The sequence below is a fragment of the Brassica napus genome, chromosome C5 (assembly GCF_020379485.1).
Source record: "Brassica napus cultivar Da-Ae chromosome C5, Da-Ae, whole genome shotgun sequence".
In the NCBI taxonomy this organism is placed as follows: Eukaryota; Viridiplantae; Streptophyta; class Magnoliopsida; order Brassicales; family Brassicaceae; genus Brassica; species Brassica napus.
Genome location: NC_063448.1, coordinates 7,076,864 through 7,088,101, shown reverse-complemented (window position 1 = coordinate 7,088,101; position 11,238 = coordinate 7,076,864). Strand labels below are relative to the sequence as shown.

The window sequence follows — 11,238 nt, the reverse complement described above, 5'->3', positions numbered from 1 at the left end:
TTTTATAAACTAATAAAATTCATATAAATATCTTACACATAGTTCACATAACAAAACACACATCATAATGCAGATACATAATTAAGCCTGATTTTGAACAACAATTACAAACCAAACACACTTCCAAAACGAGACAATGCAAAACACATCACAAGACCGATAAACACATGAAACTAACACTAAAAGAAGTTAAGACACATTGCAGAGAGTTATGAAGACTAGTGCTTGTTTACCAAGCGTTTGGACCTCCTCGGAGATGGCTTGCTAGGCGATGGCTTCGTAGGAGATGGCTTCCTAGGCGATGGGTTGCTATGCGCTGGCTTGCTAGGCGCTAGCTTGCTAGGCGATGGGTGGCTAGGCGCTGTCTTGCTCGCAGATGGATCTCCATGCTCAGCTTGGACGGTTGAATCCCCACGGGAATTTTTAAGCTCAGACTGCACTCCCTCAAATTTTTCATCCATCTTTTTCTCTAGCCTCTCTTCCATCGCAGCAAAACCTTGCTGAAACAACTGCGTCACAAAAGTCTTCATATCTTCATCAAAGGGCGCCTGTTGTGGTCTAGTATGTAGGACCTTATGCTTCCTTTTTTCCATTCCACGATCAGGGAGCCTCTTCTTTCCCTTTGTATCTCTCGCCCTTATGGTTGCTGATCCTTTTGGAGTTTGAAACTCCTCATCGCTCCCACTTGCTTCATCGCTCCCACCTTCACCATCCTTGTCGTTAGGCTCTTCATCACTCCCACCTTCTCCCTCATGCGTAGCTACTTTCTCCTTCTCACCTTCTTTGTTATCAACCCCAAAAGAAAAGACCGGTGTCTCTTCGTACTCCCAATTATGACCACTGAAGTCAAACTGCTTCATTATCATATGCATGAGAAGCTTGACTCTATCATCCTCCACCTCATCTCGTCTGCTAAATTGAAGACTTTCACACACTGTATAATTCCCAGTCCACGAGATGTATGGATATATGTCATCCTACACAAGAAAGGTGAAAAGAGTCAATCATTAATACAAACATTTGTTTGTTTTTCTACTTGTTAAAATAAATATTTACCTTGGGTGTTAAGATGTTCTCCAACTTGTTGAGCTCCTCGTACGAAATCTTTGCAGCTCCCATCCAGTTTACACATCTAGGACCGTTCTTAAAACTTTTGTTCAGTTTTCTTCCACAGAGCTTTCCAAGCTTTGGTATTGCTTCCATAGCCCATATCTGAAGACCGTAGGTGAAGCCATCTAACACGTAACTCTTTGGATTCTCCTTCAGTTTATCTCGTTTTTCAGCTATTGACTCGCATAGAAGGTCAAAAGAAGCAACTCCCCAAGGGTAGTTTCGAACCTGCTCAAGATCCATCACCAACTTCACGTACTTGATGGGGATAGGTGCCTTCTCATCTCTCCCGCAAACCATACAAACAATGATGCAAAGATACACCAGCCTGATTCGATCAGCATTACTCCACTTCTTAACAGCTGCCCTGTGATGTTCCCACAGCTCGAAAATAGAAATCCCCTTATTTGTCCTGATCACTAAGCTCCAGAAACCACCATCATCATCCCAGTCAACCAACTCCTTAAGTGAGAGACTAGTATCGCACTGAAGCCCGGTAACTGCGTGGAACTCAAGCAATGAAAATCGGAGAGGTCTTCTCGCAAAGACAAACCAGAGCTCATGATCTTTGTAAGTCAACAGCTCCCTACACAAGAAGCCGTGTATCACTCTCGCCGAGAATCCCAAACCATTATCGAACAGCTTAAAAATCTGAGCAAAAACAGGATCTTTCTTCACTGTCTCCAACTCCTTTGGCAACCACTCCATCAATCTTTTGAAATAGCGTACCATCTTGCAGTTGTTATTGATCTGATGCACTTCGGTCTCTTCACCCGGCTTAAACAACCGCTTTGGTAACTCCTCAGACATACCTACAATCACAGAAAAGAAGTTTATAATCAGAGCACAAACAAAAAAAGAAGAAGATTTGACAAAAAACCAAACCTTTGAATCGGAAAACAACAAAAACGAATCTATTTGTCAATTTTCCCTCTTTCAAAAAAGGACCAAAATCGAAGATAAGAAACTAAAATCAAAACACCCAAACAATAACATGCATGAATTGCGTAATGTATAAGGAGATTAATCAACCCATTCAAGTAATTTAGATTAAGAAATAAGAGAAATCGGATTTAGGTGATGAGAAACTTTAAGAAATCTACGGTTAAGAGAATCAAAACAAGTAATCGCAAACTCACCTTCTTAGAAACGTGAGAAGTTGATGAAATTGATGGTGGAAGAAGAAGAAGAGCGTCCGACGATGTCGTAGAGTAAGAACAAATCTCCAATTCTTCAGGCTGATAACAAAGAGAAAGACGAAAATAACTAGATTAGAGATGAAAAATGAAAGTTAAAGAGTGAAGAAACGATTTGGCTTTGTTCTTACCCAAAATCGCCATTGGAGGAGCTTCAAGCTTTCGGCGGAGAAAATAAGAGAGAGGTTCGTTAATCTCTAGGATAAATCAATTTTTGTTTCTACTTTTTTTATTGTTTTTCTTTTATTTTTAATTTCTGTTTTTACTTTTTGTTTTTTTTGTTTTTTAAAAGTGGTTAAATATATTTCAAAATATTAATATTAATTATATAAATTTTAACTATGCTAATTTGAGGGCAATATGGTATTTAAAAAATTATAAATCCTACTTACCTAAAGAATTTTCAAAAAGTCCTATTCTCACAAATCAAAGTATAAAATGTCTTTATTTTCCAATTTTCTCATAAATAAATCCATACGCAAATCTCCTGGCCGCCAATCATAAGAGTCATAATCCGAATTGCCTTTATAATCCACAAACCCATAATGCACCAATGACAAGAAAGATGGACTTTGTTATAATTTGATAAAGTCTGATCACCTAAACAATCTACACCATTAATCAGTTCCCGTACAACAATGATCCTTTTATTTTGAACGAATAATCGCCATAGAACCCCTGTGTACTGAGCCTCAAATACAAACATGAAGCTCCATAATACGCTTACCGCTTTCCCGTCTCGAACTTCCAAGGGCCGTATCCATGTACTCTCCAAGCTTTCCCGTTCCATTGTCCACACGTCTAAAAACTCATATATTATCTAAAAAGGAATAATATAAATATTCTTATTATATAATTAAGTTTTAGTTTCAACATAAGAATCAATAATCCTTTATATACTAAAGCGTAAGTCACTTAGCCAATAGTATTTTGACACATGGATTTTATTTCATATTTAAAAATTACAAAATAATGTTTAAAATAATAAAACTAGAAATAAAAATAAAAATAGAAAAATGTGAAAGGTAATACACGTTCAATCAAATAATCTCTCTACATTGGTTTTTCTTACCCACACCTCTACGATCACCATTCATCTCAATCTTTTATAACTACATCCACCCATAATTTATATTTGTGCAATGTCATTCTATGTTCTCTCTCAAATCCACACAACGTTTTTTCTCCAAGGTGAATTGTTATCATCTCATATTCTCTTTGTTGTTGTTGTTGTTCCATCCCTTTAGTTCTCACTTTTTTCTCTACTTAATTATACTACCGCATTTGTATATCAAGCTTCGCTCGCATGCAAGGTTTGTCTTAATTAGAAGGACTGATCATTTTTGTATCTCCCTTTTCCAAATATGAAAAATCTGAGACATAGAGTGAAATAAAATGTTTTTGTAAGTGGACACCCAATAAAAACAGGAGGGAAGAAGACGAGACAAACTCGCGTTGACAAGAACGAAGCATTATTAGGTCAACATACAATCCATCAAAAGAAAAGCCAAAACAAAACAAATGAGTTTTGTCTGTAGTAAATGGAATACAAGAAAAGAACCATCCATAAACTGAAAACAAAGTGGTATCTTAGAGCATGTTTATTGTAGATTTCTTAGATCGTGTCTCTTAACGTAATATAAGATACAGTCTCTTAAATAAGAGATATAAGAGATGTCTCTTAGCTTTTTTAGTTAAAAGCTAAGAGACAATATCTTATATTACGCTAAAAGACTCAACCTAAAAGACCTGCAATAAACAAGCTCTTAGTTTTTCTCTAATTCTCTTTTTATGTTTTTTTTAATATTTTATTTTTGTAGCTTTTACATGCTTAAAGAAATTCAATTGGTTAATAAATAATGTGATGCAACTTGGTATTTACAAATCTGTGTGTGAGTCTGAGTGTCGTTACGATTATCATTTCCACCTGCAAAGAACATCTTGGAAATGATAACCGTAACTGAATAGTCTAAATATATTTTTAGTTTCATTGTTTTTATTTTTCTTTATATCAAATCTAAGGAGATTTTTAATTTTAAGGAGAATTATTTACAAAAATAAAAATCAAATTAAATAGATCAATCATAATACCTTAACTACATTCCTGCATGTTCCTATATATCTTAACGCTCTATGAAAATTAAATCACACACACATATATATATCATTTTCTGAAAGAATCATAATAATTATTTTAAGTCCTCAAAGTCTTTGTCTGAATGCAGCAATTACTAAATTTAGATGTTGGTGTGTGAATAATATAATATTTTATTTTTGATTAAAACACAATGAAACAACAACTTTAGTATCTTATAAGAAAATACCATTTAAATGTAAGCAGATATGTGACTAAATAATAATAATTTGTTTGTTAATGTTGATAATCATTATAGTTTTATTTATAAAAAAAAATGGAAAGTAAAATCAAGTGATCGGTTGAGAGATAAAGCAGGTTTGAGATTTTAATTGGGAGATTTTTTTTTTCCCAAATTGAAATATGCATATATCATCATAAAGTGTTACAACTAAATACACCATGCTCACCAAAAAATTAGAGCAACAGAACACTGGTCTATCTGCATTAGACCCAACTATATTTACCATTATACTATACCCCAAAATCAAACAACAACACCATAACCAGGGAAACTTAAGGCTAGAGGGAGGGAGCTCTTTCATCGACAAATAGCAAATCAAGCCAGCGCGGATGACCCGCAGCAACATAAGACTGCCAAAGATCCAGATTATTCACACTTTGTGTAATGAAAGAGACACTTCTAAGACTCCCTCGAACCACTACCTGCAAGTTCCAAACTTCCAAATCCTGCAACGCCACTCGCAATTCTGATGCTTGAAATTGTAGAGCCGGCCAAAGAATCGGATGAAGAACAGCATCAACCATATCTTGGAAATCCGAAACAAAGACTACCTTGTTCTTCTTTAAGCTGGTCATACTCTCAATGACCCATAAGAAGACCGCCAATTTTGCATCTAACACTGAAGAAATAGAAGAAAAGGATCTTCTACTATGTTCTTGAATCCAACCACGAGAATCTCTAACCAACCAAGCCGCTCCCACCGTTGCAGATTTCTTACACCAATCCATAGCAAACTCACAATTAACCCATCCAAGCCTAGGAAAAGACACTTTTGGCGAACATTCCTGAAGTTCATGATTCATCAACATAACCTCAGCCTCTCCACCAACCTCTTGAGCCATAAACCATTGCTCAGCTTCTTCATGTGCCTTCAAAAGGATGTCCGATGGAGAAAATAAAGAACCTTCAAACAGGAAGCCATTTCTATTTTTCCAAAGAAACCATAAAATCCGAGGCCAAACCCGAGAATTAATGGCTTCAACATGCCTATTCTTATGAAGATAGAACATGAAGTATAAATTGGAGAAAATAGAGGAGTCCTGAAACCCATTCTTAGGTAAGAGAATGTTGGACATCGCCCAAGTTTGCCTTGCTAGGTCACACTGAAACAGAAGGTGATTAATGGATTCACCCTCCAATCCACACAGTTGACATCTATCATCTCCCTTCATTCCTCTTGCTAGAACCAGATCCGCAACAGATAATGCATCAGAAAGCGCTTTCCACACAAAACAACACAACTTTGAGGGAGCAGAGATCTTCCACGATAAGGCCTTTAAGCAATTAACAGAGGGAAGAGCTTCCATCTGACGTTTCAACTCAAAAAAATTTCCTTGAGATGCAAGCCAATACCCTGACTTCACCGAATAGGCCCCACTTTTGTTAAAATTCCAAGACCAGAAATCTTGTTTCGAAACCACTGGCTGATTCTGTAGAAGGATCCTGACATCCGAAGGAACAACAAGATCTTCCAAAGCAACTCTATTCCACCTTCTGGCACTAAAATCAATAAGGTTGCTGACCTTAAGGATGGCATCAAACAGCAAATTTTTAATCCAAGGAGCCCTAAGGCCATAACCATCAGAGTCATCTTCAATCCATCTATCTGACCAAACAAAGATCGAGTTTCCATCACCAACCCTCTTCTTGATACCTTTGTTCAGTAGCTCTCTACCAAATAACAAGCTTCTCCGAGCATAAGACGGTCTTTTTCCTAAGCAAGTTTTCAAAAATTCACCATTAAGAAGTATCTATTCTTAAGAAACCGAGCTACCAAGGATTCAGGAGAGGATAAAATTTTCCAAGCTTGTTTAGCTAGAAGCGCCTGGTTAAAAGCTTCCAGATCACGAAAACCCAAGCCGCCATACTCTTTAGACAAACAAAGCTTATCCCATGGTAACGAGTGAATTTTCCTCAGGTGAGAATCTGCTCCCCACCAAAAATCTGTCATTGCACTAGAGAGCTTCGAGCACAACTTCTTTGGAAGTTTAAAAACAAACATAGCAAACACCGGAAGAGCTGAAGCTGTGGATTTAAAATAATATCTCTTTTCCACGTTGAGAAAGCTTACGCATATAACAAGAGTTCAGCCTGCCATTAGTTCTTTCTTTAAGATATCCTTTGAGAATTCATGAGAGGTGTTGTAAACTTCAATTTTATTTCCAGCTAGCCTTGGCTTTTCCACGTGGAACAATGACAACAACCTAGCGTGTCGGTCACCACAACTTGTCCTCCTCAAAAGAATCACCGGCTATTTCCAGTTACTTTATCAATCCGCTCTTCTATTGTTTCCACGTCATTCTCTGTATTTCCCCGTCACGGTCGTTCTCAATCTTATTTCTGGAACACTATAAAAAACCTTTTTTATAAAAAAAGCAAAAGAAAAAAACAAACTAAAACAAGGAAGGAAGGAAGGCGAAGGAGAGAGGAGAAGTGATTCGATCGATTCTCTTTTCGTTTGATCGAAGCTAAAACCATCAACGAATCAGACTACATTTGTTTCGTATGAGATGAGAACCGGCGGCTTGTTTCTGATGCACTCTTTGTCGTCTCCTTCCTCGGCGGCATCGCTTAACCTGAAGGAAGGTACGAATTGGTGGTGGGACGTGAACGAGTCTCCGGTCTGGCAAGACCGTATCTTCCACCTCCTCGCTGTCTTATACGCAGTCGTTTCCGTCATTGCTGTGGTAGGGAGATTATGAATAGAACTTTGGTGATAGATTTTGATTTAATGTTGCATTCTTTTATCTTTTTATAGATTCAATTGGTAAGGATACAGTTGAGGGTTCCGGAATACGGATGGACGACGCAGAAAGTCTTTCACTTTCTCAATTTCCTCGTGAACGGAGGTGTGTGTAGCTGCAAATACGTGATCTTGTTGTCTATCTTTTTGTTGATTCTTCTTCCTTTGTAGTTCGAGCTCTAGTGTTTGTCTTCAGGCGTGATGCACAGAACATGCAGCCAGAGGTTTGTTTGTTGTCTTCATTGGCTTGTTGTGATTATATATCAACCTCGTTGATGGTCTAATTTTGCTTTTGTAGATTCTACAACATATCTTGCTTGACATTCCGAGTCTTGCTTTCTTTACAACGTATGCGCTTCTCGTCCTCTTTTGGGCTGAGATATACTACCAGGTAGAGTCTGATTTTGGTGTATATTTTTTAATTAGTGCGTTGTTTAGTTGATGTTTACTCTGTCCCAACAGGCACGTGCTGTATCAACTGATGGACTGAGGCCAAGTTTCTTCACTACTAATGCCCTTGTCTATGTTGTTCAGGTGAAACTTGCAAAGTTCAAGAATTAATATTTAACTTGTTCTTATATTGCCTCGCATCCTTTGTGTCTGATTGATATGGTTTTCAAGCTTTGATCTTTCGTGTGAATGCATTAATTTCAGATTGTGCTTTGGTTGGTGTTGTGGTGGAAGCCTGTTCACGTTACGATTATCATTTCCAAGATGTTCTTTGCAGGTAATATAGCTTGAAGTGTTATTCATCCTTGTAGATGAATTGTTTGTATTCGGTTACATCTCAACTCTTGTGAATGTGTGTATATTGCAGGTGTGTCATTGTTCGCGGCCCTTGGATTTTTATTATATGGAGGAAGGTAATAATTCGTTTCTCACTTGCTTATGCTACACCATGATGGTAGCTTCGTTTATATTCTTGCTACCTGCTGCCGCAGTTGAGTGTGATGCTTTATATGACATAAATCTCCTCGCAGGCTTTTCCTAATGCTGCAACGGTTTCCAGTAGAATCGAAAGGGAGGCGCAAGAAGCTGCAAGAGGTGAAACTTGAATTTCAAACTATAGAAGTTAGCAGATCAAGCTTCATATTTGCGTTTCTTGGAACTTTACTCACTTTATGTATTGTGTTATGCGTATGACACAGGTCGGTTACGTGACAAGCATCTGCTTTACCTGTTTCCTCATCAGGTGCATCATGGTAAACAGATAGACATCGTCAAAATAGTGATATCAGTAGATCGTTCTTGTTGTTGCTTGAATATTGCTAGTGGTCAAATTTTGAAGCTACAGCTAACCAGAGTTTTTATTTCATCTTTTTATTAATGGTGTAGATGTGCTTTAATGCGTTCGATGATGCAGCAGATCTTGATGTCTTGGATCACCCCATCCTAAACTTCATATATTACCTGGTTAGCTCTCTAATTAACATTCTTGCACTGCCATATATATATATACATATAGTGGATCATGGATCTTAAAATGTAAGTATGAAACTTCTTTTGAGAATGAAACTTCTTTTGAGAATCCTAACAGAAGGCGTGTCATCTGGTTTAATTACAGTTGGTGGAGATACTGCCTTCTTCGCTGGTCCTCTTTATCCTAAGAAAGCTTCCACCAAAACGTGGTATCACACAGTACCATCCGATTCAGTGAAACTGAGAGTGTATCCCATGGAGATGGATGCAAACAATCAAAACACCTGAGGTAATACAATAATAGAGAGAAACATGTCAAACAGCTGAAAATGGTGGAACGTTAATCTCTTTTCTTTAAGCAGGAGTGTTAAGATCGTGTAGGTAAATCGTGGGGGGTTCTTGCTCCTCTTCATAGATATAATTGTACATGTAAAGGATTGAAGAATGATCAGTTGTGATATCTTCGTAAACTAATTGAATATGGTTTAACTAGTAGTTAGAGTCTCTCTTGCTCTTATTAACTAATGGTCTCAGAATGATAAGAGTTCATACCTTGCAATGGTTTAATTGAGATTTCCAACTCTGTGTTATGAGACGAAGGAATGGTTTTTGTGTTTAAAATTCAATGATCATTGGTATTTATGGATCATGGCTGGCTATGCATTCGCCGAGTGTTCGTTTTTATGAAAAAATAAATAAATGCAATTGATCGCTTTGGACTGGTTGGTCATCTTTAGGGATGTTAAAATGGGCTTCTAGGAAAAGGGTTAGCCCAGCCCGCATTAAAATTTTTAGCCCTAAACCCGCACTTTACTATCCGGGCCAAAATAGGGCCTCTCAAGTTTCGTAAAGCCTTTGATAATCTGCATTTGTATGATAGAAACTACAAATGTTTGCCTTCTAAAGAAGAGTGGGATCGCGGTGAGAAGATTCGAGACTTCTTGAAGCCATTTAGTACAATCACAACATACTTCTCTGGAGTTAACTACCCCACAGCCAGTGGTTATTTCAAGCTAGTATGGAAGATCGAGTTGTTGTTGAAGAGGTATGCAAGGTGTAAGGATAATGAGATAAGATTAATGGTTGTGGATATGCAAAGTAAGTTTGCTAAATACTGGGATGAGTACAGTCTTATTTTAGCTATGGCAGCAGTACTAGACCCAAGGATTAAGCTGCAGATGCTTAAGGAAGCTTATCATAAGCTGGATCCTAGAACTTCTGAGAAGAAGGTTGATGTCGTAAAGAAGAGCTTGGAGTTGCTTTATAAAGAGTATAGTTCAAAGTCATCAGAAAGTTCTTCAATATTTCCAAGAAAAACTCCACATGAGCTCCTTACAGAATCTCCTCTTGAAGATGATATTGATGATGTAAGTATCTGACATAAAGTTCTTGTATATTTTGACCTCTTGATAATTCGCTAATTGATTCTTTATCTCTGATTTTGTTTGAATATAGGATCTGCTTGAGCTTGAAAGGTGTATCCAGTTTGGTTCAAACAACGAAAGGACAAATCTGGACATGTATTTGGCTGATACTAAAGTTGATATTTCGGCTTTCTCAGATATGGAGGTGTTAGACTACTGGAAAGATAAGCAACACAGATATGGTGACTTAGCTTTGCTTGCCCGTGATATTCTTAGCATCCCTATTACTACTGTTGCGTCTGAATCTGCGTTTAGTGTGGGAGGTCGGATTTTGAGTCCTTTTAGAAACCGTCTCCTCCCTAAAACTGTCCAAGCATTGATTTGTACTCGAAATTGGCTTCGCGGGTTTGTTGAGTTTGAAGGTAAACTCCTTGAGTCCTTGTCTTGAGTTAAGTGTTTTAAGAATTAGTGTTGTTGGTTAACTCATTGTTTGAATGATTTCTTTGATTACTTGATGTAGGAGACATTGAGGAGTACTTTGATTATGATGATGAGAATGCTAATAAAAGAGCAAGTAGCTCAGGAAATGAAGATTCAAACATGTGGTAAAACGTAATTTTGATGGCTTCTTGTTATGAGCATCTTAGTAATTTTGTAAGCTGTTTTGATAGTTATATAGAGAAGTATAAATGTGTTCTTTGACTTCATTGAGTGATTATGTTGTTGCAGAGTGTAGTTCGTTGAGAGCAAATGTTGGAGCAACGTGTTGGAGTTTTGAAGACTTGGAGTCTTGGAAGAGTGCACCTTTGAGTTTTTACTTTTATGCTAAACATTATACAATTATGAATAAAAATTTGTAAACTTTGGGTTTTAATTTCATGATAAACATTTACACTTATAAAATAAAAAGAACTTAAGCTTTGGGTTTCTAATTTCATACTTAATTAAAGACAAAAATTGATATAAAAGAATTGTTGATTTGTAAGATAAAAAATTAATGGGTTAACCCTGTACCAGTCATAACCCTT

General features: G+C 37.1%; 2 protein-coding genes across 4 annotated transcripts; one reads left to right on the top strand and one right to left on the bottom strand.

The window, feature by feature from the left end:
* On the bottom strand, positions 1-2,754 carry LOC125587486. Of its 3 annotated transcripts, XM_048758078.1 has the most exons (4): positions 2,438-2,754; positions 2,250-2,348; positions 1,057-1,922; positions 1-977 (listed from the first exon to the last, which is right to left on the bottom strand). In XM_048758078.1, exons 3-4 carry the CDS (start codon positions 1,918-1,920, stop codon positions 219-221), a joined length of 1,623 nt encoding a protein of 540 aa, XP_048614035.1. In that variant the 5' UTR covers positions 1,921-1,922; positions 2,250-2,348; positions 2,438-2,754; the 3' UTR covers positions 1-218. The 3 variants fall into 3 exon arrangements, with proteins under 3 accessions (XP_048614035.1, XP_048614034.1, XP_048614033.1); XM_048758077.1 differs by having other exon boundaries at positions 2,250-2,754; XM_048758076.1 differs by having other exon boundaries at positions 1,057-2,754.
* A 3,760-nt stretch (positions 2,755-6,514) lies between these two features.
* LOC111213092 (protein TOM THREE HOMOLOG 1) lies at positions 6,515-9,341 on the top strand. The gene is made up of 11 exons (XM_048758073.1): positions 6,515-7,371; positions 7,443-7,533; positions 7,599-7,651; positions 7,726-7,818; positions 7,890-7,961; positions 8,082-8,154; positions 8,245-8,290; positions 8,408-8,471; positions 8,576-8,629; positions 8,763-8,840; positions 8,992-9,341. The coding sequence occupies exons 1-11, from the start codon at positions 7,195-7,197 to the stop codon at positions 9,082-9,084; spliced, it is 894 nt and encodes a 297-aa protein (XP_048614030.1). The 5' UTR covers positions 6,515-7,194; the 3' UTR covers positions 9,085-9,341.
* Positions 9,342-11,238: the final 1,897 nt, after the last annotated feature.

Bases quoted from the DNA above. Each gene is read 5' to 3' on its own strand.
- LOC125587486 (XM_048758076.1), bottom strand. From the start codon at position 1,920: ATGTCTGAGGAGTTACCAAAGCGGTTGTTTAAGCCGGGTGAAGAGACC. The intron at 978-1,056 runs GTAAATATTTAT...TTTCTTGTGTAG, and splicing joins AGAACATCTTAACACCCAAG to GATGACATATATCCATACAT.
- LOC111213092 (XM_048758073.1), top strand. From the start codon at position 7,195: ATGAGAACCGGCGGCTTGTTTCTGATGCACTCTTTGTCGTCTCCTTCC. The intron at 7,534-7,598 runs GTGTGTGTAGCT...CTTCCTTTGTAG, and splicing joins CAATTTCCTCGTGAACGGAG to TTCGAGCTCTAGTGTTTGTC. The intron at 8,472-8,575 runs GTGAAACTTGAA...CGTATGACACAG, and splicing joins GGCGCAAGAAGCTGCAAGAG to GTCGGTTACGTGACAAGCAT.